Source organism: Rhineura floridana, chromosome 8 (genome assembly GCF_030035675.1).
Source record: "Rhineura floridana isolate rRhiFlo1 chromosome 8, rRhiFlo1.hap2, whole genome shotgun sequence".
Lineage (NCBI taxonomy): Eukaryota > Metazoa > Chordata > Lepidosauria > Squamata > Rhineuridae > Rhineura > Rhineura floridana.
The window spans coordinates 42,011,627-42,035,590 of record NC_084487.1 but is presented as its reverse complement, the minus strand read 5'-3'; the positions used below and the strand labels follow the sequence as shown (position 1 = coordinate 42,035,590).

Here is a 23,964-nt window from a genome sequence, read left to right as displayed (position 1 = left end):
TAAAGGTTCACAGAAAAGCTAGGTTTTGAACACTTCAGCAGTGTCAGTATGACAAGTTTCAGCCATAGCTGTTGCTTACTTTTCCTTTGCTACACAATAAGATTGAATCAACCCTTTGCAGTGGTTTTAGAAAGAAACCCCCCAAAATAAGAACATAGCACAAAATGTGAAATATCCTTGTATATTGCATTTCAAACCTATTTATGCATGTTTTCTGTCTGAACAGCAGCACAGTGAATTATCCAACTTTAAAGTTCCATTCTATATCTTCCTTTCAATGCTTGTTATTTTTCAGCAAAGAACTCTTTTTCAAAAACTCTAATGCAGGTGAACAGAACTGACAGAAGGAGGGGAGACACCCTGATAGGAGTAGGTGTCAAATATGTATATCTGAACTATTCCTTTCAGGACAGTCTGAAGAGTGTCACATACATTGTCACATATAAAAAGCACGTACTGTACTAGCAGTGCATTACCAGTATAACAGGAGCACCATCCATTTGGGCCCTTTTAAGAGGGTGGTGATGGCTAGCTGCTTAAAGGAAGCTGCAGCCCTATTTAAGGCGCTGTCTGAGTTTGCTGGTTAATGAAACATTTACGCCTGCATTGTTTGATTCCTGGCTAGACTCCACTTGGAGATATTCAGGATGCTATCTACCTTGCTTGTTTGCTTTTGGGGCTTTGATCTTTGCTTTGCCTGACGTTGCCATGATTGAATTTGACCTATGCCTGACCCATTTTTTTCTTCCTGGATCTGGGACTGGTGCTAACAGTCCTGAAGTTTATGCCTAACGTAAGTCCCCATTTGGGCTAGAACCCCATCTCCCAGCTAGGATTACTGCCTAGGACAGAACAAACAGCCCTTTTTAAGAGAAAGAATTTGTTGCTTTGGCATGCTTACCCATAATTATTTGTCAAGAAGAGGAATTAGGAAGTTGACTAGAGATCAGCTCCAGAGAAATACTAGCAAGTGGCCTGAAACATAAGAGGGTGAGGGAACTGTTCTTCTCCCCATATGGTGCACTTGCCCTCCTATCATACCTCCCAAGGAGGATTAAGAAACACCTTTCCTCACTGGTTGCAGAAAGAGGTAACAGCTCTGTGAAGACAAGAAACTTATGTACTTTCCCAAGTACAGCTTGATTCAATGGGTGGTGATGCTTTTCTGGTATTTACGCCCATATGGTCAAGCACAGAACTGTGTTAATTGAAGTTCTAATTGGCAACATATGGTGTCCTGAACAAAATGCTTTAGATTCAACCACTTCAGGGCAAAAAACAAACAAAATAATTTAAATACCTTAAGATGCTTTTAATTTTTTTAAAAAAATCATAATCTCACATTTACTTTTTTAAAAAATGAGTGGAAACCAGTTCATGGGGGGAAATGATTGGTACTGTGTATTCAGAAAAATGACACAATTTGCCATGGTCAAAGTGCAAGATTAATTCCATAAGTAACCACTTTCCTGTGGTGTGCCCAATGTGGCTGGACCTCCAGAATTCTCATGTACAACCTAAAACATTTATTTCACCATCTGCCATCCTACAATCAGTGCATTCTTCCACCCAGACAAGTTGCTGTGAACAAAGGAAATCATTCATGCCCAGCAATGTAGGCAAGCAAAGGGGCAGCAGAAGCCCAGATTCACTATCAACAAGCTTCACTCATCAGCAGGGACATCTTAAGACAGGATTTTTAAAGGCCATCCCCTTCCCCTTTACAAGGCAATGTTTCTGCCCCTGTTGAGGCAGGAGGCCACACCTCACAGGCTTTTCCCCCTTCTCTCTGAGATGATATGTTCAGGCAGTGCCCGCATGAACCACTCCACCCAAGCACCATCATAGATGGCAACATCAGGCTTGCCACACAGATATGCCCCCAGGGCCACGTGGCAAGCAGTGACTCCTGAACCACAAGTGGCTACGACGGGCTTGGAGAGATCCACCTTCTTCTCCTGAAACAAACTACGGATATTCTCTGGATTTTTCTCCAAGCCAGATTCAGTCAGGAAGTCGGCGAAAGGGATGTTCATTGAGCCAGGGATGTGACCAGGCTCAATTCCTGGAGGAAGTTAAAACAAAGAAAAGGTATAAAAATGGTTGTAGCAACCAATCAGGATGCACGCTTGCTCAAGAAATAGATCAATTTCAAAGTGGGAAACTCAATTTATATTGGTCTTTTCTTTTGCAATTCAGATTGCCTTCATTTAAATCAATCCATGTTAGGAACAGAGTGCAAGGGTCCACCTTCTATGACTTGTCTGCAGAACTTGCTCTATGCATGATCAGGACCAAATCTTACCTATAACAGTAAGTCCTCGCTGCAAACTAGCATCTTCTGTATTGCTGAGCAAGCAAGAGGAGATGAAACTCTTTAAGCCTAAAGTGTGTTTCAGGAATCATTTTGCAACAGAACCTTTGGAGAATACAGTTGTGTTATTTTTTACAGTGGCCCTGGTAAAGATCTTAATTGAAACATGTTGGGCAGAGTATGGTGTATTTTTCTGCTGAGAGCCTGAAGCCCTCCAGATGTTTGCTGAACTCCAGTCACCCCCAGCTAGCACAGCCAATGGTCAGGGATGATGGAAGTTTTAGTCCAACAACATCTGGAGGGCATTAGTTCCCCACTCCTGCTCTACAGAGCTCTTCCATTGAGCATATGTGACTGAGGCAGGGAAAAGTGATCCTTAAAGCCAAGACCTTGAGCTGATCTCTAGCAAGAGGTTGACCACGCCTTGAATTAAAGCAGGTGCGGACAACCTTTGGCCCACCTGGTTGCTGAACTACAACTCCCATCAGCCTCAGCAAGCATGACCAATGGCCAGGGATGATGGAAACTGTAGTCCAGAAACATACAGAGGTCTGCAACTCCCCAACCCTGACCTATAGGTTTCCTCTCTTGTTCCTGCACTGATACCTTCCCTTCTTAATTGCCAAGCTAAAACAACCCAACTCTTCTACCCTCAAGGCCTAAAGAGATGTGTTACCTTCCCGGGGCTCTGCCTCTGTCCCCATGAACCGCCCTGCAGGCCGTGCATCCACAACCTGGAAGTGGCGTAACTCAATGTTCTCCTTAATGTCCTCATGGGTCTTCACTAGCGATTTGTCCAGAGAGGCGTGGAATTCTGCACAGACAGGCCGGCTCTTCCCTGAGCTGACTGGGAACCCCTCCCGCAGCCAGTTCTTCAGCCCACCATCTAGGAGGGAAACAGCATCATGCCCAAAGGCTCGGAACATCCACCAGACACGAGGGGCCGAGAACAAGCCCTGGTCACTTGCATCATAGACCACGACATGGGAGTCACTGCCCACACCCAGCTTGCCCACATACTCTGCAAAATCCCCTGGGCTGGGTAGCATGTGATCATATGGCGACGTGCGATCGCTGCATTGATCGATGTCAAAGAATGCAGCTCCAGGGATGTGGCGCTCCTCAAACTCACTCCGGGGGTTCCGCTTCATTTTGGGGAGATACCAAGAGGCATCCAAGAGCCGCACAGCCAACCCAGCTTGAGAAGATTTGATGGCTTCAGACACCCATTTAGCTGACACCAATGCCCGGTAGAGAAGCTGCTGAGACATTGTGTCTGAATCCTCTTCGGGTTCAGATGGTATTTGGGATTCCAGTGGACTTTCTGCACTGTGGTGAAAGAAGACAATACAACAAACATCATCATCCCTACAATGGGGAAAAGTTTATCCCTCAAATATCAAAATGGGTTATATCCAATGTTAGTCATACTCAGAGTAGACCCAACTAATGAACACTACTAACTTAAGTCCATTAACTTCAATGGGTTTATTCTAAGTAGAACTTTTGTTGTTGTTATGTGCCTTCCAGTCGATTACAACTTATGGTGACCCTATGAATCAGCAACCTCCAATAGCATCTGTCATGAACCACCCTGTTCAGATCTTGTAAGTTCAGGTCTGTGGCTTCCTTTATGGCAGCCTTTCCCAACTAGTGTGCCTCCAGATGCTGTTGGACCACAACTCCCATATTTCCTGGCCATTGGCAATGCTGGCTGAGGCTGATGGGAGTTGTGGTCCAACAGCATCTGGAGGGACACTGGCTGGAAAAGGCTGCTTTATGGAATCAATCCATCTCTTGTTTGGTCTTCCTCTTTTTCTACTCCCTTCTGTTTTTCCAGCATTATTGTCTTTTCTAGTGAATCATGTCTTCTCATTATGTGTCCAAAGTATGATAACCGCAGTTTCATCATTTTAGCTTCTAGTGATAGGTCTGGTTTAATTTGTTCTAAAACCCAATTATTTGTCTTTTTCTCAGTCCATGGTATCCGCAAAGCTCTCCTCCAACACTACATTTCAAATGAGTTGATTTTTCTTTTATCCACTTTTTTCACTGTCCAACTTTCACCTCCATACATAGATATCGGGAATAACATGGTCTAAATGATCCTGACTTTAAGTAGAACTTAGTTGGATACAATTCAATGTACACAATAGAATGTAGACAACCAGAAAGACAAATTCAGCCTGTTGTATGGCTGGGTTAAGATGTAATGCTCTTGATCCAACAAACCCTGGTATAATGGAGCAGGAATGAATAATGAACTCAAGCACTCCTCCCTCCTCTGGCACGCCTGACTGCAGAAGAGACCTCCTGATTTGTTAAACCAGTTACTTCGTGACATCTGAACTGGGACCTCTGGTTTAAGCATTCCCTATAAACCAGAATTACAAACCAGGATCAAAATTTGTTTCTGATTTGTAGTCCTAGTTCAGATATCATGAAAAAAACTATGGTTTAATGGATCAGGAAGTTTCCTTTACAGCCAGATGTTCAATGTCAATTGACAGCACCCCTAGCATAAGGTTATCTGAAACCATGGGGAAAATAGCTATATGGCAGCTCCCATGCTCCTCTTCCATAACCTGTTGCTATGGGGATGTCCCAATTCTGCTTTCTCCCTCCTATTTCTTTGTTTATTCTACACACACAGCGAGAAAACTGAATAAACTGTGGTTTGGTTCTTTAACCACAGCCACAGCTGTCTGAGGCAGGGGGGCTATCAAAGGCTGTTGAGAGTTCCTTCATCACCAGGGCACTGTGATTGACAGCTGCATTTTTTGAACATGTGTGTTCATCACTTGATTAGTGCAACATCACACGGTGATTTTTGTGTGTGAATGACCCTCTCAGGTGTTGAGATCAGCAGAGGGGGTTCTTTTGGTAGTTGTGCCACCCTCAGAGGCTCAGGAGATGGTGGCCCGGAAGAGGGCATTTTCTGTGGCAGCCCCTAAGTTGTGGAACCCCCTCCCCACCGAGATGCATCTGGCAACTTCACTGTACAGTTTCAGGCAAATGCTGAAGATGCACTTCTTTGCCCTGACACCTGAGATGTATATTTTTAGGACTCATCCTATTTTTTTGTGATGTTATGTTTTAAGGTTGTTTTGGTTATTTTAAACCCACCCACTGTTGTAACCCACCCTGAAACCTTTGGATGAAGGGTGAATAATATATTTTAATAATTATAATGATACTGTTGCACACTTAAACACAAACAGCAGTTTCCTATAAACCCAGGGTTTGCATACTATTCACTGGTGTCTGTTCACACATTCACCTACTAGTCATCAAGGATTCACACACAGTGGGCAATACCAGTCCATAATGAAGATGATATGGCACAACATACACAATACCTTACCCACTAAGCTGCAGTATTCCCACATTACAAAGCTAACAAAATATGTCAGCCTTTTTCAGGTTTTCCGATACTGGTTACGGTAAACATTCTAGGGAAGGGAAAGGCGATGAGCACACTAGCTCCACCACCCCCTTTCAGATTACTCTCCATGAGTTGGAGGGTTCTAAAATGCATAGACAGCGTCCATGAGTACAGGAGGCTGCCCACTCATATGTTCATTCTCCAAGGGCCCATCTGCAATATACTTTTAAAGTAGTTAAATAACCATGGCTTCTTCCAGAGACTCCTGGGAGCTGTAATTTGTGAAGGGTGCTGCTGAGAGTTATTAGGAGATCCCTATTCCCCTCACAGAGCTGGAATTCCCAGAGTTCCCTGGGAAGAGGGATTAACTGTTAAACCACTCTGGGAATTGTGGCTCCGTGAGGGGGCTTCCCTAACAACTCTCAGCACCCCTAACGGACTACAATTCCCAGAATTCTTTGGGAGAAGCCGTGACTGTTTAAACGGTTTTGATACAGCTTTAATGTGTAGTGCAGATGGGGCTCAAGTTGTGGAGAGCAATGAAAACAGCAAGGAGATGGAGTTAATGTGCTCATTCCCACTGTCTCCCCTTTTGTGTTTACCCAGACACAGAGGCTATTGTTTCTTTTGTATATTAAATTTTCTTAGGAGCCTATGCTAGATTGGTTACCCAAAATCTGAGGGGATTCTCTCTCAAATTATGGCAACATTTTCCAGATGTTTTCAACCATGGAAGGGCAATGTGCTGTTCAGCTACTTGGAGAAAAGAATGATTTAGATTAGAAGGAGCACAGCAATAGTTTTCAAATATTTACTCATTCCAAAATGTTGCCTCAAAGATTTATGTGACCTACTGTTTGCAAGGGCTGCTGGGAGGGGAAGACAGGAAGAATTAAATTCAAGGAGAAATGGAGCAGATTTAGGTTGGCTGGTAAGGGAAAACAGACCACGTTCCTTGATTTAATGGAACATACACAGCCTGGGAAAAATATGTCCGCCTTCTCCTCTGGAAGTTTTTGAACAGGAGACAGAATGACTATCTGTCAGAAAGGAATGAGTGTGTGTATTTCACTCTTCTGCCATTAATGTGTGCTACTCATGTTGGAGCCGTAAACACTACCACTTGTGCCAATGGGGGATATTAATAGACTATCACTGACCTACTTCTAATTTATTTTTTAATTTTTCAGAACAATGAATGCTCTCACACCCAAAGTCACAATCAAAGTATCAGAAAGAACACCATGTTGAGTTGCATAAATCCACCAAAACACAGCAGGCTGTCAGCTTTCAATAGACTGGACATTTAAGTGGATGTGTGAACCCACACATGTGGTGCACACACCCTTTATTTTCCATGCCAGTCTGGAGCCTTGGTCAGCTGACCCCAGCTTTCCAATAGGTTTATTTCTCATACTTGAACACATCTCCATAATAATCTCCTCCATTAAAATCCAATTTCCTTATCCAGGAGAGCCAGGTTTTCCCATGGCATGTTTTGCCAATAACCAGAGTATAATCCAAGACAAAACTCAGCAGAGTTTAGACATGGAACCATCTTCAAAAATCAGGGCTCATCCCTTGAACATATGAATTAATAATAATAAAAAGAGACTGTCTGAGCATGAGTGGAATGCCTTCCTCTATTTTGTCCCATTATAAATTATTATTTTTAAATAAAATAATAATGATACTAATAATTGGATGTCTGACCTACTCTTCACCATAAGGTTCCAAGGTGGGTTTACAACAATATAAAAATCCAATATTAAAATGAATTAAAACAAGGATAGTCAACATGCTGCCCTCCAGCTGTTGATGTATTCCAGCTCCCATCAGCCCAAGTTATCATGGCCAATGATTAGGGATGATTGTAATTTTAGTTCAGCAACATCTGGGGGACACCACATTGGCTCACCTTGAGTTAAAACAATTTACAGTCAGAATAGGCTGGGTCCTAAAAATATATCTCATCAGGTGTTGGAGGTCAAAGTCAGAGCTTGGAAAAGTTACTTTTTTGAACTACAACTCCCATCAGCCCCAGCCAGCGCCATGCTCTGTATGCACTCAGAACAAAGGCACCTTGAGTTCAATGGCATTTATTGCCTGGTAAGCATGCACTGATCTACAGCCTTACAAAGCAACCCAAAATGCAGGAAGCCAGTGTAATTTATACTGGCCTAAATTAAGCCAAAGTCACCCCTATTCCAAACTCTGTTCAGGAGCGGGGCTAATTGTTGTAAACCGCCCAGAGAGCTTTGGGGACTTCAGGGAGTGTATCCCTGGCTCAGCTGGAGATCTGCCTATTCCAAACCCCCTTCATCCCAGAGGATCTTGGGTTTAGATTGCTTCCTTAGTCAATTAACTACATGAATTATACTTGATTAATTTATGGGATTTGCTGCCAGAAGATGTGGTGATGGCCACCAGCTTAGAGGGCCTTCACAGGAGATCAGGCAAATTCATGGGAATATAGGTCTATCAATGGTTATTATTTGCCCTAACTAAATAGAACCTCCATGGAGGGAGAAATACAAGGAGAGGGTTGTTGCCTTCATGCTTTGCCTGCAAGCTCTCCAGAAGTCTGGCCACTGTTAGAAACAGGCTGCTTGATTAGAACCACCCTTGGCCTTATCCAAGAGTGTTCTGCTTAATTGATTAAATCTGCATATGATGAAAGCCAGGTCTGAAGATGGAGAAAAGCACACTTTCTTTGCTTTTAGGTAATGCATACACACATCTCATCAGACACTCTCTTAGAAAACGGTAGTGCTGGCTCCAGGACTGCCGGGCGGGGCGGCCGGGGCGGCCGGGGCGGCCGGGGCGGGCAGGGCGGGCAGGGCTTGGGCCAGGAATCCTCAGTGAGGTGAGGTCCCATCAGCCTGGAAGAGACAGGGAATGCAACTTAAACATTCACTCATGCTGCTTCTGACCTGGATGAGTGCTCTATGCAAAGTAAGGATGGTGATGCATTGGGAATCTTGGGCAGTGGTGCCATCGGGGCTGAACTATGGGGCCTAAGACCGGGGCTCCACTCAGAAGAATGAGCAGGAAGGCTTCCAACTGCGGCATGGTTAGCTAAGCACATTTTGAAATAGGTGATGTAATATACATTACCATCTAAAGAGCCTAAAGACCATCAAGAGTTTAAAATAACGCAACTGCTCTACTGATCTTAGCCCCTATGGTAGTCTAGCTACTACTCCTGCAGATATTTGACCTTGTCATCCTCTATAGTCAATTCTGAAGAAGGCATTCCATTCACCTAGGACAAGGATAGAAAACTGTGGCCCTCCACCTGTTGTTGGACTCCAACTCCCATCAGCTCCATCCAGCATGGCCTATGGTTGGGGGTGATGGGAGTTGTAGTCCAACAACAGCTGGAATATATGCTCCCCATTCCTGACTTAGGTTGTCATCAGAGATGGTACCCCCACATTTGGAAGTTAGGCAGCAGCAACCAGAGACAGGGCCTTCTCAGTAGTGACACCCCACCTTTGGACTGCCCTTCCTAGATTGGTCCAATTGCCTTCATTACTTTTATCCTTTACTTATCAAGTAAAAACTGTTCTGAACTCCCCCACTTTGTCCTGATTCTTGATTATCGCAGCTGCTGATTTTCCTTTGTCATCATATTCTGTTGTGGTGCTTATTGGATTTAAGAGGTTGCCTTAAGCTTTTTTGCAGTTTTTAATGTAAGCAGCATCAAGCACATATGTGGAAAGTTAGAACAGAATTATTTTTAATTAAATACATAAGTGAATGCAAATAAACTCCATCCCGTGTGCATGAGAAGGGGAGATTGCTTCTTCTAAAGTCTGTGGTCAACACAGCGATTTTTGTAAATTCTTGTGTGTGTTTTAAAAAACACAATTTTATATGGCTTTTTTACCTGCTGTCTGAATTAACTGAGAGGGCGTATTTTTATTTGATTGATCTAATTGATTAAATTTCAGCAAAAATAAAAATAAAATGTTTGCAGCCCTTCACTGAACCCTGCTTGGAAAACACTTCCTCTGACTGTCAGTCTCTCTCTTGGAACCCTGAGCTCTGTGACAACTGGTTCTAATTCCTGACTGTCATTAGGAATGCACTCTGCACATGCTCTGGGGCCGACCTATGACACTGAGAAAGTGACTGAATGCACTGCTTCCGATTAAGCCCACCCTTTGTGGAATTATGGGTAAAGGTCTCTGGGTTGGGGTGCGGATCTGACTTCCAAATGAGCCCCAGCTCCTCTTATTGCATACATTATAGCTTCTGACTTCCCCAAGACTAGGATGTGAAGAGCAGCAACAGCATTCTGTAATGGAGCGTTTGCTTCCTTCTCCAACGAAGATTTATTTATTTACTTAACGGCATTTATATCTCACATTTCCTCCAAGGAGCTAAAGCTGTTTTAGTTTGGAAAGAAGGGGGAGGGGAGAGAGATAAATGCTTCAGGTGTATAAGATTGTGCATGTGGAGAAAGTGGACAGGGCTAAGTCCCCCCCACCCCTAATAATACTAGAACTGGGGGCATCCAATGAAGATCCAGAACAGACAAAAGGAAAGTGCTTCTTCACACAGTGCATAGTTGAACCATGGAATTTGCTCCCACAAGAAGTAGCAATGGTCACCAACTTGGATGGCTTTAAAAGAGGATTAAACAAATTCATGGAGGATAAAGCTAGCTAACAGCGGCTACTAGCCACATCGGCTACGTTCTACCTTCACTGGCAGAGGCAGTACGCTTCTGTATACCAGTTGCTGGGAACCACAAGTGAGGAGAGTGCTGTGAGAACAGGCCGATGGGCTACATGGGCTTTGGGCCTGATCCAGCAGGGCTCTTTTTATGTAGCATGCATAGTTCTATTTTATACTTCCAGCAACCCTAAAAGGTAGGTTAGCATGAAAGATAAGTGACGGACCCAAGATCACGCGGAGCGAGCAGGCTGCTCCTGCAAAGAGAGCATGCCCTGCCCTTCGCTCGCTTACACCCCTCCACTAGCCTAATCCTCAGATCCTTATCTGCAAGGCGAGCGCCCACATTCCCTGTCCGCAGCCGCAGATCCTGAGTAGGGGAAATTCCTGTAGGATCAGATAACCACCGATTAGATGGGGCGGGACTTTCTCTCTAGACTTCCCCCTTAAGGCTATAAGCCCCGTTAACTCCCGACAGGATCCACCTGTTCATCCCACCAACTGTCCGGGGTACCTCTGCGTCCTTCGGATTGCTCCCCTGGCTGCCCGGAGGCCGATGACACCACGCTCGCTTCGCACCACTACCGGCTCAGGCAGGCTTCTTCCCCGTCCATTAAGGCGCCCTTTGCCTCCCTCTTACGTTAACTTTGGGTGGAGACAAAGGCCACATCCCTTTTTATCAACCAGTGGAAGAAAAGAGTTCCTGGGGCAAACCAACTCATGGCAGGAAAGAGGGGGAAACCGGCACAACACGGCCAAATTGAACAAGGAGATTGGGGCCCCTTCCGACGCGAACCATGGAACCAGCCTCGGTTTCCTTCTGTGGCCGTACCGAGGAATTAAGATTAGACGAAGCACTAAGCTTTCGAGTCCCTCTTTTGGGTTTGAAATCTGATCCGTGCTCCTCCACTCCCTTCCTGCGACGGCAGGCTGCTGCACCTAAAAACCTAAGAAAGAGGCGAGACGGGTCCGTATTTGGTGAGGGGAAGGGTTGCTTCGCGGGGTGGCCCTATAGCGAGGCATGTTTCTTAAAACGCAGCCGAGAGAGCTAAAAAGCCCGAGAAGACTCTTTCATAGCCACGTATTACTGGCTCCTAGCTAGTTTTACACCACAGTAAACCGTCCTGTCTCCCCATCGAACCTGGTGTTTTAAAACAAAAACGAAGCGAATGTTTGCACAAATTGCAGGAAATTCATCAGCCGAAGCAATAAAGAGAAATCATTCCTGTCATCACGCTCTCAGTGGTATAGACAAGGAGGAGGAACTCAGAACGAATGTGTGTTGAGAGGCAAAGATAAAGCAAGAAAAGGAATGCTGGTCCATTAACTGCTTCTACTTGTGGAAAGTCTGGGGCGCGTGGATCATGTTTTCTGCTTTGTTTTTTCTCTGCCACAGACTGACTTTGTGACCTTGAGTGAGTTCTTTAATGCTACTGTGTGTTAAAAGTGTCAGGCACCCTCTCTCCAGATGGAATCTGATTTCCCACAACCATACAACTCAACGGTTCTATATGCAGTCCTTATACGTAAGCTTATTTGAAAGCAAGGCCCCCTGTGTTTCACAGGGCTTAATTCCTATTAAGTGTGTAAAGGTCTACAGCATTACTGTTCCTATTTCAGAACTATGAAATTTTCTCCGGAACAGAGTCCAGGACTCAACGGCGTTTGCTAGTTTTAATGTTTTTCTCTGCTGTCATCTCAGCTCCCGGTTAATGCTTTGGGAATGAAAACTATCTACGCACCACGGGTCTGTCATGCATATGCAACAGCAGTTGCAGTGGAGTGCAATGTGCCCTTAATGGATCTGGATAGTCTTAAGTAGCTGGGAGTCTATATACTGACTTCTCTTACAACTTTTCCTCTTGCATTCGCAGGAAATGCTTTGCCCTTTGCGACTCCACATTCTCAGCCTTTTTGGGACTCGGTAGTTTCCTCTTTCGGCTTTGCCTTTTGCCCCACTGCGGGTTCAGCCAATCACATCACACCGTTGTACCATCACTTACTGTGGAGCCTGAGACATTTTCTTCTTGTTACAGTACGTCGCCAAATAGCTGGTGTTCTCACTCTAAGGTCCTTCTGTAAGGAGGGGGGAGGGGGGGAAGAACACAAAGCAAATTGAAGGAAGCAGGAGAGATATTTGCTCTCTCTCACCGCTAGATCAAAGTACTCAAAACCGACCAAATGTTTGGAGAGAAAAGGTCTTCTGCAGTTAGCAGCTAGTTTGGGGGAGGTCCTGTGTCCGGACAAAGTACAGGCCTGCATGCAAATGAATGTAGTTCATCCTTGTCTCCCCGCCTCTTGTTTGTTGATTGGTGCTGAACCAGATACCAGGGCTTGGGATTTTTGAGACCCTCCCCTTTCTCCACATTCCCTTCTGCTAACTCAGGTCTCTTTCTTCACCCATTAACAAGCGTCTTGGCTGACATGGTGCAGCAAGTGCTATACAGAGCCCTGGTCTCCACCAAATGGCTAGCAGAAGCTGTGCGGGCCAATAAGATTGGGCCTGAGCTGCGTGTGCTGGATGCCTCCTGGTACGAACCTGGGACGAGAGATGCTCAGAAAGAATTCAGGGAACGGCACATCCCGGGTGCCTCCTTTTTTGATATCGAGGAGTGTAAAGACAAGTCATCTCCTTATGAGGTCATGCTTCCCAGTGAGAAACACTTTGCCGAGTACGTTGGCAACCTGGGCATCAGCAGTCAGACCCACGTAGTTGTGTATGATGGAGACAACTTGGGCAGTTTCTACGCACCACGGGCTTGGTGGATGTTCCGGGTCTTCGGGCACCGAACTGTCTCAGTGCTGAATGGGGGGTTCAAGAACTGGGTGAAAGAAGGTCACCCTGTGACATCGGAGATCACCAGAACGGAGCTGGCGGTTTTTAAAGCCAGCCTTGACAGATCACTGGTGAAGACCTATGAAGATATAGTGGAGAACCTGGAATCCAAGCGGTTCCAGGTGGTGGATTCCAGATCTGAAGGGAGATTTCGAGGGACAGAACCCGAGCCAGGGACACAAGGTAGGAACAGTACCTGGAAATGCCTTCAGCCCTAAAGGAATGTCTACTCACATTAATTCTGATGTGGCTCTCTCTCCATGCTCATCTTCCACTACAGCAGAGTCACTTCTTTACTCCCTTTTGTGCACTTGGGCTACAAGCCTGTGCATTCTTGCCTAAAAATAAGCCCTGCTGAGCAAAATGAGATACTTCCAAGCAAACATGCATAGGACAGGAGGTCTAGCAGGGAGTCCACAGGCAGAACCAGATTTCTTCCAAAGGCCAGACACATTTAGACTCAGGATTTTTGCCCTCCTCCCTGGTGCATTGGAAGAATGGAATGTCCTGGAAAAATCACGTACTGGGAGACTTCTAGTTATATTTCTGTCCTCCTCCTCCAATGGCATAAGCAATTAGTTATATAAACTGGGGGTGGTCAGAAGAGTAGCGGGCCCACTTTTTTTCTTTTGGGCTTTGCATCTGTTACCAGCACAATCTAGTAGTAACAATTGCACTTGTTGGCATTGATGCTTGCCAATAACACTGTCCAAAAATTTTATGAGGATAAAATGGGGAGGGGAAGCACCATGAACTCCTTGGAGGCAAGGAGAGCTATGAATGTACATAAAAATGAATAAAGAAGTACAGTGCACAGCTGAAACAGGTTCTCCTGTAATGTGATACTGCTGCTTTTTCAATTCATGTAGCTCTTTTTTGTATACTTCAGAGAACCTGCTTGACTAGTCTTTGCCTTTTGTCTAGAAAACAGCCACTCCAAATAATTACCCAAAAAGTCCCAAAGACCTGTCTCAGATTCTTATATGCTCTTTTCCCCTCTCTGGCAATGCAGAGGAGATTGCTGAGCTGTAACTTTTGATCAGCCTGGACAAAGGGCAAAAGCCATAAGCAGTGGGTGTGGGGGAAAGCTGTGCATCTGTGCATGTGTCAGAGCAGAATTGCAGCCTTATGGTACAGAATCCTAATAAAAACCAGGTTAACTATTTCCCAGTGTTACCATACCCAGCCAATCCTGGACTTTGGTTCCAGCAGAAAAATTAAAGGAGTCCAGATGATATTTCAACTGTTCACACTTTTTCCTGCAGAGAAAGCATGTTGCTGTAAGAAAAAGTATCAAAAGCACCAGCCTATTTGTGTATCCAGTTTGAAGGCCGGTGATATAAATATGAGCAATATGTGTGTATTCCAAAATCTACTCAATGACTATACATTTCCTTAGATTCTTCCTCCCCCCTCCTTTTATTCATGCACTGTATATCTTATATTTGTATTTTATTGAACTAATAATAAATGATTTAAAAAATTTCATGGGACAATAACGTTTGCGTATTCCAAGGTGTGTGTCTGCCCCCCTTCCAGCAAAGTGCTATCTTGGCCCCTGTTCAGCATCCACTCACCCTCCATTGACATCAATGCCCCCCATCCATGGTGAGGTTATCAACAGTGGCAGCACTCAGATCTTCCCACCAATCTCCCACAATAAGGACATAAAAAGAGCATGCTGGATCTGACCGGTGGCCCATCTAGTCTGGCATCCTTTTCTCACAGTGGCTATCCAGATGCCTATGGGAGGCCCGCAAGCAGGACCTGAGCACAACAGCACTCTCCTTCAACAAAGTATCTCTCCAGGACATTTTCATTTAAAAGAGTGGGCAGCTTGAAGCAGCCCACCACTAAGTGAAACTGAGATGGGGAAATTACTGGGTGGGCCCTCCTGGACTCCAGTGTAAGTGTCAGCACTGATGGACCCTCCTGGACCCCGGGGCCTCAGTTGCTGCCCAAGGATTCCAGGTGCTGACCCTGGCCCTGGTTTGTTTTGCTGTGTGATGACTAATCACTCCTTCCCAGCATGTGAGTACACAGATTCTATCTAGTATACAAGGCTTATATTTGTTTCTTACTAGTTGAACAATCTTGGTTTCTCTCAAAGAATCTTCAGCACTGTGATTTGCTTTGAGTGCTGAGAATTAAAAACAGTAGACATAATAAAATACAGATAAAATCAACAGTTTTAAAAACAAATATACATAATATTTTTATTTCAAAATGTTCTTTTTTAGAACTGTTGATTTTATCTACATTTGGATAATTTTGTTATGTCAGTTTTTAATCACTATTTTTAATAAATATTTTATGCTATTTTATATAAACCGCTTAGAGATATTGGGCAGTATCCAACACTTCCTTGCGCTAGCAAAACATAACTTTTCTCTCCCCTACAGCCCCACATGCACCCTCAAAATCAGCTCTAGAAGGTTGGGGGACACTCCGAAGATGATTTGGGGGAGGCTCCGGGGAAGGAGAGATAACAGAAGTGCCATTGGGCTATCAGAACTCAGCTGACACTGCTTTGGATACAACCCCCTTTTTTATTAAACAGTATATAAATCCTCCTAAAGTAAGGATTTATTGTCATGCACTAGGTGACCATTGGAATGATTACACAAGGTAAGCACCTCCATTTTATGTGTGGATACCCAGCTGCTATCCTGTGCTGACCATTCCTCACAATGAGGTCTTCATGCTGAAGATGGGATCCATCTGCAATAGGAACTCATGTAAAGGCCTCACGGATTAACTGACCACAAATAATGAGTCTAGATAAGTCTGAACATAAGGCAGGGTCCTTACCATGTAACCCTTTCAAGATTATCTGAGGTGTTTCACACAAGACTTAACACATGAATCCTGATGCTCTACCCAGAAGTAAGTGCCACTGTTTCAATGGAGCTTACACCAAATAATTTTGCAAAGGAATGCAGCCTAAGGATGTGATCCTATGTATGCTTACCTGAGATCAAGGATGGGGAACCTCTGGCCCTCCAGATGTTGACTCCCATCATCTCTTACAATTGGTCATGTTGGTTAGAGATTATGGGAGTTGGAATTCCACAACATCTGGAGGACCACAGGTTGCCCAACTCTGCCTCAGATTCTCCTCTTGAACTCAGTGGGACTTATGGGTAAACATGCAAAGGATTGGGTTATAAGGCTTCAGTCCTACACACTTACTTGAGAGTCCCAGGAGTGCCATTGAACTTGGTGGTATTTGCTTCTAAGCATAGGGATTGGTCTGTGGTTTCCTGCACAGAATGACATCTGTGTAGGAAATGTTGTGAATATCCCATGCAATTTGCTATGTGATGAATATGCACGTGGCTATTTAGCTCTCCATACATGTGGTAAAATACACTTCATCATATGTGGCAAACTACATGTGAGGCTGGGGTTTATGCAATTTTCTGTCGTGAGACAGTTTGCTTCAGAAAGTCATTTATACATAATCACTTATAAAATATCACATCACTATGTTCACACAGCTATTATGTTTCTTGGAACAGACTGTGGGTCAACTTACCAGTTTTACTCCAGCAGTTCACTACCCATTTGCAAAAGCCCTTTGAAATAACAGCTGTAGCTGTGTGACCCAAAAAACACAGATTTGAAACCATTTTGGATAATAGTCTCTGGGAGAGACAGTGCACAATATATGCTTTCTGGTGCCGCGCTGTAGTGAATATGGCCTGTTCTTTCCCTGCCTGTGCCTCTTGCAAATTGTATGAAGGAAGTTTGATAAAGATACTAGTCCCAGCTTGTTTCTGCATACTCTGAGCTTGCACCAGGTCAGTTCTCCCTTGTCAGCAACCTTCCAGCGGCCACATGCCAGTGGTGGATGGAGCCAGATGCAAAAGTGGGCAGGGCAATGGATGTAACTCTTACTTTTGTACAGAAGGCCACACTCCAGCCATGAAAAAGTCAGAATTTCTAGGCCCACACCTCTACATCCAGCCAAGCCAAAGTACCTGAGAAGGGTATGGAACAGGGCCAGTGGGGGTTATGGTCTGGGGAGGGGGCATGGCCAAGGGAGAGTCCCAAGTGCCAGCTAGACGTGCTGGACTGGAGATTCCCCATCCCTGATGATCAGGCTTCCATAGCTCCCATCTCAGTGATGGTTAGCAAGGGCTGTTAGTTCACCACCAAATCTTGGTTGTTATGGGGTAGCTCTATGGGCCCTTGGGGCCCTCCATGGTAGCCAGAAAATAAATTAAAACTCAGGTATAAACTTAACCAGTATGAATCACTACTAATCAAAAGAAAGGAAGTCATGGATGCAGTTCTCCTTTGGACCCTCTTCTCATCTTCCTGGGGTCATCCTTAAAGCAGTCCCACCCCACCTCAAACCCCTGAACACTGCAGAGCTGCCTTACCATTGTTTGTGTAATACACATTACCACCCAGTGGTGGCTGGTACCCATTGGGACCGGTAGGACAGAAGGCAGGGAGACCAGCAGTAGGTGGAGGCAGAGCCAATGACAGGAGGAACCAACGAATTCTAGTTTTGTCCCCGTCCTCTTCACTGCTGAGTTCTCCAAAGGGGCAACACTGAGACTAAGGAGAAATAAGCTGACAGCCAGGGCCACCCGCTGGACTGCTCATAAGTAAGAAGCCAAGCTGTTGGGGACTGGCTGAGGGTAGAGTGAGGTTGGTGAGGATTGCCTCATTAGCCCTAACAGACTAGCCTCCACTGCTGCCATCTAAAGAGGAGGATGTGTAAGATAATTAAGCTCAGAGTCTAAAATGCAATTCTGTCTTCTCTTTTACACGTGGAACAGCTGCAGAATTTACACACACACCCTTCCCAAAGAAAAATGACTGCCCTCCCAACATTTGGGGCTGGAGAAAGGGAGATTGATTCCACTTCCACGTTAAAGCGGTATAGCAATAAATGTATGCTGCTGAATTGTCCATGTGTGGAACAACTTTTTTTATTAGATTATTGGTTTGGATTGGGAATTGTTTTAAACTTTTTTAAATTTGATTTTTCTAGATACTGGCTTTATTTTTCAATGCTTTTACAGTTATCTTTATTGTAATCTGCACTAAGAACTTTTGCTTTGCAAGGCAGCATTAAAATCCATAAATAAATGAAAGTGCATGAGAAACTGGAAAAATGACTACGCATCTCTCAGAAAAGACAGGACTCTCTCACACACACACACACACTCACATACGAATTAGTTCATCTCAGTGTCCCATCCTATAAGAATTCTACATAAGAATTGCAGCTATTCAGATCATAGAATATGAAAGATACTTATGAGAAACATTTTTCAAGCAACTTGGCTTTGAGTGACTCCTAGTTTCTGTATGATATTACTGAGAAAGTATGCTTTGAGGTTCCATATATTACTATACAGTATAGTCTTTCTGGTTCTCTTTATAGCTTGAACAGATGGGGGTGGGAAGCTAGTGGAAGTGGTGTAAGACCAAACTATTTTAGTCAAAAGGAAAGGATGAATTTAAAAAAAACTGACTTCAATTATTTTTTAGCTCTTTAATGCTGAGACAATCTCCAGGGGAAGTAATGAGCTCCAAAGTCAATTCCTGTAGAGCACAAAGGAGACAAATCAAGAATCAAATGAGATGAAAAATATCCATCTGGAACAGTGGAGGCAGACCAACTGTGGCATATTTCCAAAAAAAATTGCTGCAGGTTCAGCATTCCAGTCACTCCTCTTTGTTTACAATGTGTGTGTTTTTTGGGGTACACACACACACATGCAGCAGTGCCATCAGGGCCAGAGTTTGGGGCAGAGGTCCAGGACCCTGGCCAGTAGGAGGGTGTCCAAACACAGCAGTGCTGGCCTGCCACATTTTTAAGTAAGTGAAACAACACATATTGCGATCTCAAGGGTGAGGCAACTGTAAGACCATTAAGTCAAGAGAAGGGCTCTGTAAGACCATGATGTCCACAGTATGAAATTACACAATTTTACCACTCTATCTCTCTTTGTGTGTTGCCAAGCATGCAACAATTTCTTGAAGCTTCACATGATGATGCTATCTTAGTGAAAGGGTGGTGCTAAGATGCCATCACCCAACTGAGTCATGGCCAACATGACTAATGGGAAGCCCTTGCAAATGAGTTTCACAGTGTGTCTTGGAAGTGGGGGAAGAGAAGAGGAGGTTCAGATGAGGTTCAATGGGGCAATGAAACCAGCATAGGGTGACTGTTTTGATTAGGTCTGTTGTTTGAATGCCTTGAGGAATTGTTGAGCACAGTTTGTGACCTAACAAGACTAACACAGTTCAGGCCATGTATTTTGTGTAACCTATAACCTTTTGATCTGGCCATCAGCAAAGTCAATAAGCTCTATCAGCAGAGATCTGCATTCTTGGCTGGTATGTTGCTCTTAGTTTGGTGGGACATGTTACACGGTTTCCCAAATATGCCCCCCTGTCTTTCAATATGTGACTGAGGCATTCTCCCTTTTCAATACAAATAAACTGAGGAAATTCCCCCCCGCCGTCTATCTGCTTAACATGCACGTTCTCTAAAGACAAATTTGAGAAATATTGTACATGTGAGATCATGGCTTATCACCTCCTAGGAAGGATTTGAAATGTGCTGTGAGCTAGTATGTGATTAGCTAGAATATTATCACTTTAGGATATGTCAAAATATTCAAATAAATTGTCATCATGCACACAAAATAACCCCACCCCCCATGGCTTCTTTAGCTTTTTCATCTGAACTCATCCCAAAACTGTGGCCATCAGGTAGTCACCTCAGCCAGAGGTCAGCAAGGCTTAGCCTACATATCTTTCACTACTTGGACAGGTGAAGTAACAATTGGAACATTGTAGTTGACCATGTGCAGAGTGCCCATTCCTCATCCCTGAAAAATCAAAACCTGCCATAACACTTCTGGAATTTTGTTTGGGGGGGGGGAGTGCTTCCAGCACAGAAGATGTGACTGTCAGGCTCCTTCCTGTGGTCACCGCTTTGTCACAGTCCCACCTCAGGGTCCTGCTCTCAAAACAGTTCTCTCACCGGCTCTAGCAAAGATCTCTTAAGATCCCCCTGCTAGGCAGCACCACCAGACACTCCCTGTAAACAATATTGCCTTGAGACTGTGCCTTGTCTCCTCCTGGCTTATTGCTACTTTGTGTCTGGGTGCACTTACCGGCCTCAACCCCCCTGTATCTTTGTGCCTATAAAGATTACAGCCCTGGGTTGCTCTGGGTACCTGATGATGTTACACTATGTCTTCACCGTTGTCACCATTGATACTGTTTCCCAACCTTGGTATATGCCCTGCCCACCCTTCTGGTCTGTGAAAAACCAGCCATGGATCAGGTGTTTTGGTAAACCAATAACTATTTATTTATATACACAGGGAATAACAAGATTACTTAAAGGTATAGTCAACAAGCGTGTGGTTTCATAACATGCATTACTCTTTATGTTTCTTAGTCATCAATAACCTGCCTCACTACTCACCTAATCCAATCCACCCTATCCAAAACCATCCCATAGAACCAACCAAATGAACACGAACCCCCTCTCAACTGTCATCCTCTCATTTATACCTGCAGACCCTCAGCCAATCATCATACAACATTCTCCAACATTCCAGCCCATGTACTCCCCCCTCTCACTCAATCTACTTACCACATATACTCTAATAAACCTGCACTTACCATATTTACAGTATTATATATACAGGGACATCACAGTGACAAGTAGGAGATGAGTGTTGTAAACCCAAACTCTGGACTGTGAATATCTGTTCTGCTTTTAATTATTTCCATACTGTCAACATTTGCATATGATAGGTTAGGTTCTAAATATAAACCTGAGATCAATAGTTTTCTTATACTCAAAATGTCTAGTGTTACCCATTTGTTCAGTCTGTGTTGATTCAAGTACTGAATAAAGTTTCTTTGAAGAGTCTTTATAGATTACATCATCCCTCCCCATACCAGTTTGCAGATGGTGATTTTTTTTCCTGATGATAATGTTCCAATCTTCCTCTTCTAACATTCAACAGAGGAATTGTTCTCCAAGCTTTTGCCAGCTGTGTCTGTGCTACCTTTAGCATATGTGGAACCACAACAATATGATCCTTTCCCACCTGTTTTTAATATGTTCAGAAAGTATAAGCAGTGGACTTAGCTTTAATGCAAAGCTTGCAATGACTTTACCCTGAATGATTTCTTTCCAATATTCTTAAGCATAGCTGCATTCCCACCATATGTGTGGGGAAAGGTATATATCCTTCCTCTTCTACATGTGATGCAGTTGGAAACATTTTTGATATCTTGGAAGTGGAAATGGACTGCCTTCAAGTAAATCCCGACTTATGGCTACTCTATGAATAGGGTTTTCATGGTAAGCGGTATTCAGAGGGGGGTTACCATTGCCTCCCTCTGAGGCTAGTCCTTCCCAGCTGGCTAGGGCCTGCTCAGCTTGCCACAGCTGCACAAGCCAGCCACTTCCTTGTCCGCAACTGCCAGCTGGGGGGGCAACTGGGCTCCTTGGGACTATGCAGCTTGCCCACGGTTGCACAGGTGGCAGGGCAAGTAACCCCTGAGCTACTCACTGTGGGGGTGATCTTTAGCTGGCCCTTGACACCCAGGAGACACGAGCAGGGATTTGAACTCACAGACTCTGGACTCCCAGCCAGGCTGTCCTCCCCACTGTGCTATACCAGCTGTTTTTGATATCTTAACCAGTATATAATAGTCCTTATATATCATTTTTAATAATATCCTTTGAGTTTAAAACTAATATATATAATAGACTTTCTGCATACACAACTTCATTGTATTTCTGCTGTGTTATCATTGGTCTATAGATAGACAGTTCAGTCTTACATGTGTCAGTTTTACATGTTAAGTCTTAAGTTCATTTGTTCTATTTCTGCATGAATCTGCACACAAGCACACACACAAATTCACATTATTTTGGAACTTTTTAAAAAAAATTAAATGCATATTTTAGGGTAAAATGCATGCAAAAATGTGCATTTTTGTACACATTTTGGTATTTTTCTTAGGAATTGCATAACAAAATTCAAAGAAGTGCAAAAGCAAAAGATAACTATGGTCTTCCATTAGTCCAGGAAATGTGGATTGAAGCAAATCCTCAAGGATTCTTCCATTGATCTCTCTTTCTCAGTTCCGTTTTCCTGAGTCAATGCTGCTTGTGATTATTCCCAGCTCAATGAGATTACCTAGATTCAATGCTTAATGCAAGTTTTCTAGATATGTGTCCCACTCCCCGATTGGAAATGTGCTGTATCAGAAATAGGCTATTTGATCCATAAACTCAATTCTTTTTACAAAATTGCAGATGATTGTGAGTTTTTTTAAAGGAATCATCTTTTTACATTCTCTTCACCAGTAGGTTGTCTAGCCTTTTCTTGATTCTTCACCTCTGTAATTTTTCTAACGAATAAGCAGTAGGCATCTTCAAATTAAAGATTTAAGAATTAATCCCATCCCTTAAAAATTAGACAGGCGCCATCTCTGTTATCTTTTTGGCGCCTACTGAAGACTTTTTTCTTTCAACAAGCCTTTTAAGTTGAGACCTTATCCCAGTCTGCGTCTGTGTTGGAATTGCTTTTTAATATGTTTTTAAACCTTGTTTTTTAAAAAATATGTTTTTAAATCTTTTTTTAAAGATGTTTTTAAAGTTTAAAAAAATAATAATTTTAAAGATGTTTTTAAAGTCTGTTTTTATGATGTTTTAAAGTGTTTTTACTGCTTTTGTTTGCCACCCTGGGCTTCTACTGGGAGGAAGGGCAGGATATCAATCAATCAATCAATCAATTAATAAAAGATTTACTCATTGGTTTATTTTACCATCCTATCTACACAGAGTCTCCCTGGAAACTTTCCTTATGCCTGCTTTTCTCTCTCACCATATTTCAGGGCTTGAACCAGGTCACATCCCAGGCACTCTAAACATGCCTTTTTTCAATTTCTTGACTGAGGAAGGATTCAAGAAGAACACAGAAGAGATCCGGAGCATGTTCCAGGAAAAGAAATTGGATCTTTCAAAGCCACTGATTGCCACGTGCCGCAAAGGGGTCACAGCCTGCCACATTGCCCTGGCAGCTTACCTGTGTGGTAAACCAGATGTGGCCATTTACGATGGATCCTGGTCAGAATGGTATCATCGTGCCCCACCAGAGAATAAAATTTCTGAATGGAATCGCAATAAGGCATAAGCAAAGGAATGTCTGTTTGCTGTGATCATGCTCTGAAATTTGAATTCTTAATAATTTCTAACAAAGATCAAGGGCTGGAAAAATGTGAAGTTCATAGTCTTTTATAATTTTTTAGTTTTCTAATCAAATGCTGCTTTTTTCTATCTTGTTTTCATAATCTGATAATTAAATAAAAACAGAATCTCAGGTCATAGTCTTTTGTCCCTGTGCCTTTTGTCACTGCCCATAGCTGATGTCAGAACAGGAAAGATTCTATAATTATTAAAAACACAATGTACAAGTCTTAAGGTAAACAAACAAAAGTCTGAGAGATCATATCCAACATTCCGCCAAGCCCATACCCTGAAACAAACAACATAGTTTTTAATATGATGTTGAAATAACATCAGAGACAAGGCCAAACAAATCTCCCAGAGCAGTGGATTCCAAAGTCTGGGTGCCACTACAAAGAAGTCTCTCTTCAACAGGGATGCCTAAAACTGTGTTGTACTATAGTCCTTAACATCCTATAGATTTCAGTGTATTTGACTTCCATATTGTGTGTTTG

General features: G+C 43.5%; 2 protein-coding genes across 5 annotated transcripts; one reads left to right on the top strand and one right to left on the bottom strand.

Moving 5' to 3' along the window:
* Positions 1-1,291: 1,291 nt before the first annotated feature.
* Positions 1,292-12,605, bottom strand: MPST (mercaptopyruvate sulfurtransferase). Of its 4 annotated transcripts, none has more exons than XM_061639037.1 (3): positions 12,386-12,605; positions 2,991-3,643; positions 1,292-2,065 (listed from the first exon to the last, which is right to left on the bottom strand). In XM_061639037.1, exons 1-3 carry the CDS (start codon positions 12,400-12,402, stop codon positions 1,767-1,769), a joined length of 969 nt encoding a protein of 322 aa, XP_061495021.1. In that variant the 5' UTR covers positions 12,403-12,605; the 3' UTR covers positions 1,292-1,766. The 4 variants fall into 4 exon arrangements, with proteins under 4 accessions (XP_061495021.1, XP_061495024.1, XP_061495022.1 ...); XM_061639040.1 differs by lacking the exon at positions 12,386-12,605 and adding an exon at positions 11,215-11,360; XM_061639038.1 differs by lacking the exon at positions 12,386-12,605 and adding an exon at positions 10,868-11,198.
* On the top strand, positions 10,877-23,621 carry TST (thiosulfate sulfurtransferase). The gene is made up of 2 exons (XM_061639042.1): positions 10,877-13,401; positions 23,119-23,621. Exons 1-2 carry the CDS (start codon positions 12,807-12,809, stop codon positions 23,415-23,417), a joined length of 894 nt encoding a protein of 297 aa, XP_061495026.1. The 5' UTR covers positions 10,877-12,806; the 3' UTR covers positions 23,418-23,621.
* Positions 23,622-23,964: the final 343 nt, after the last annotated feature.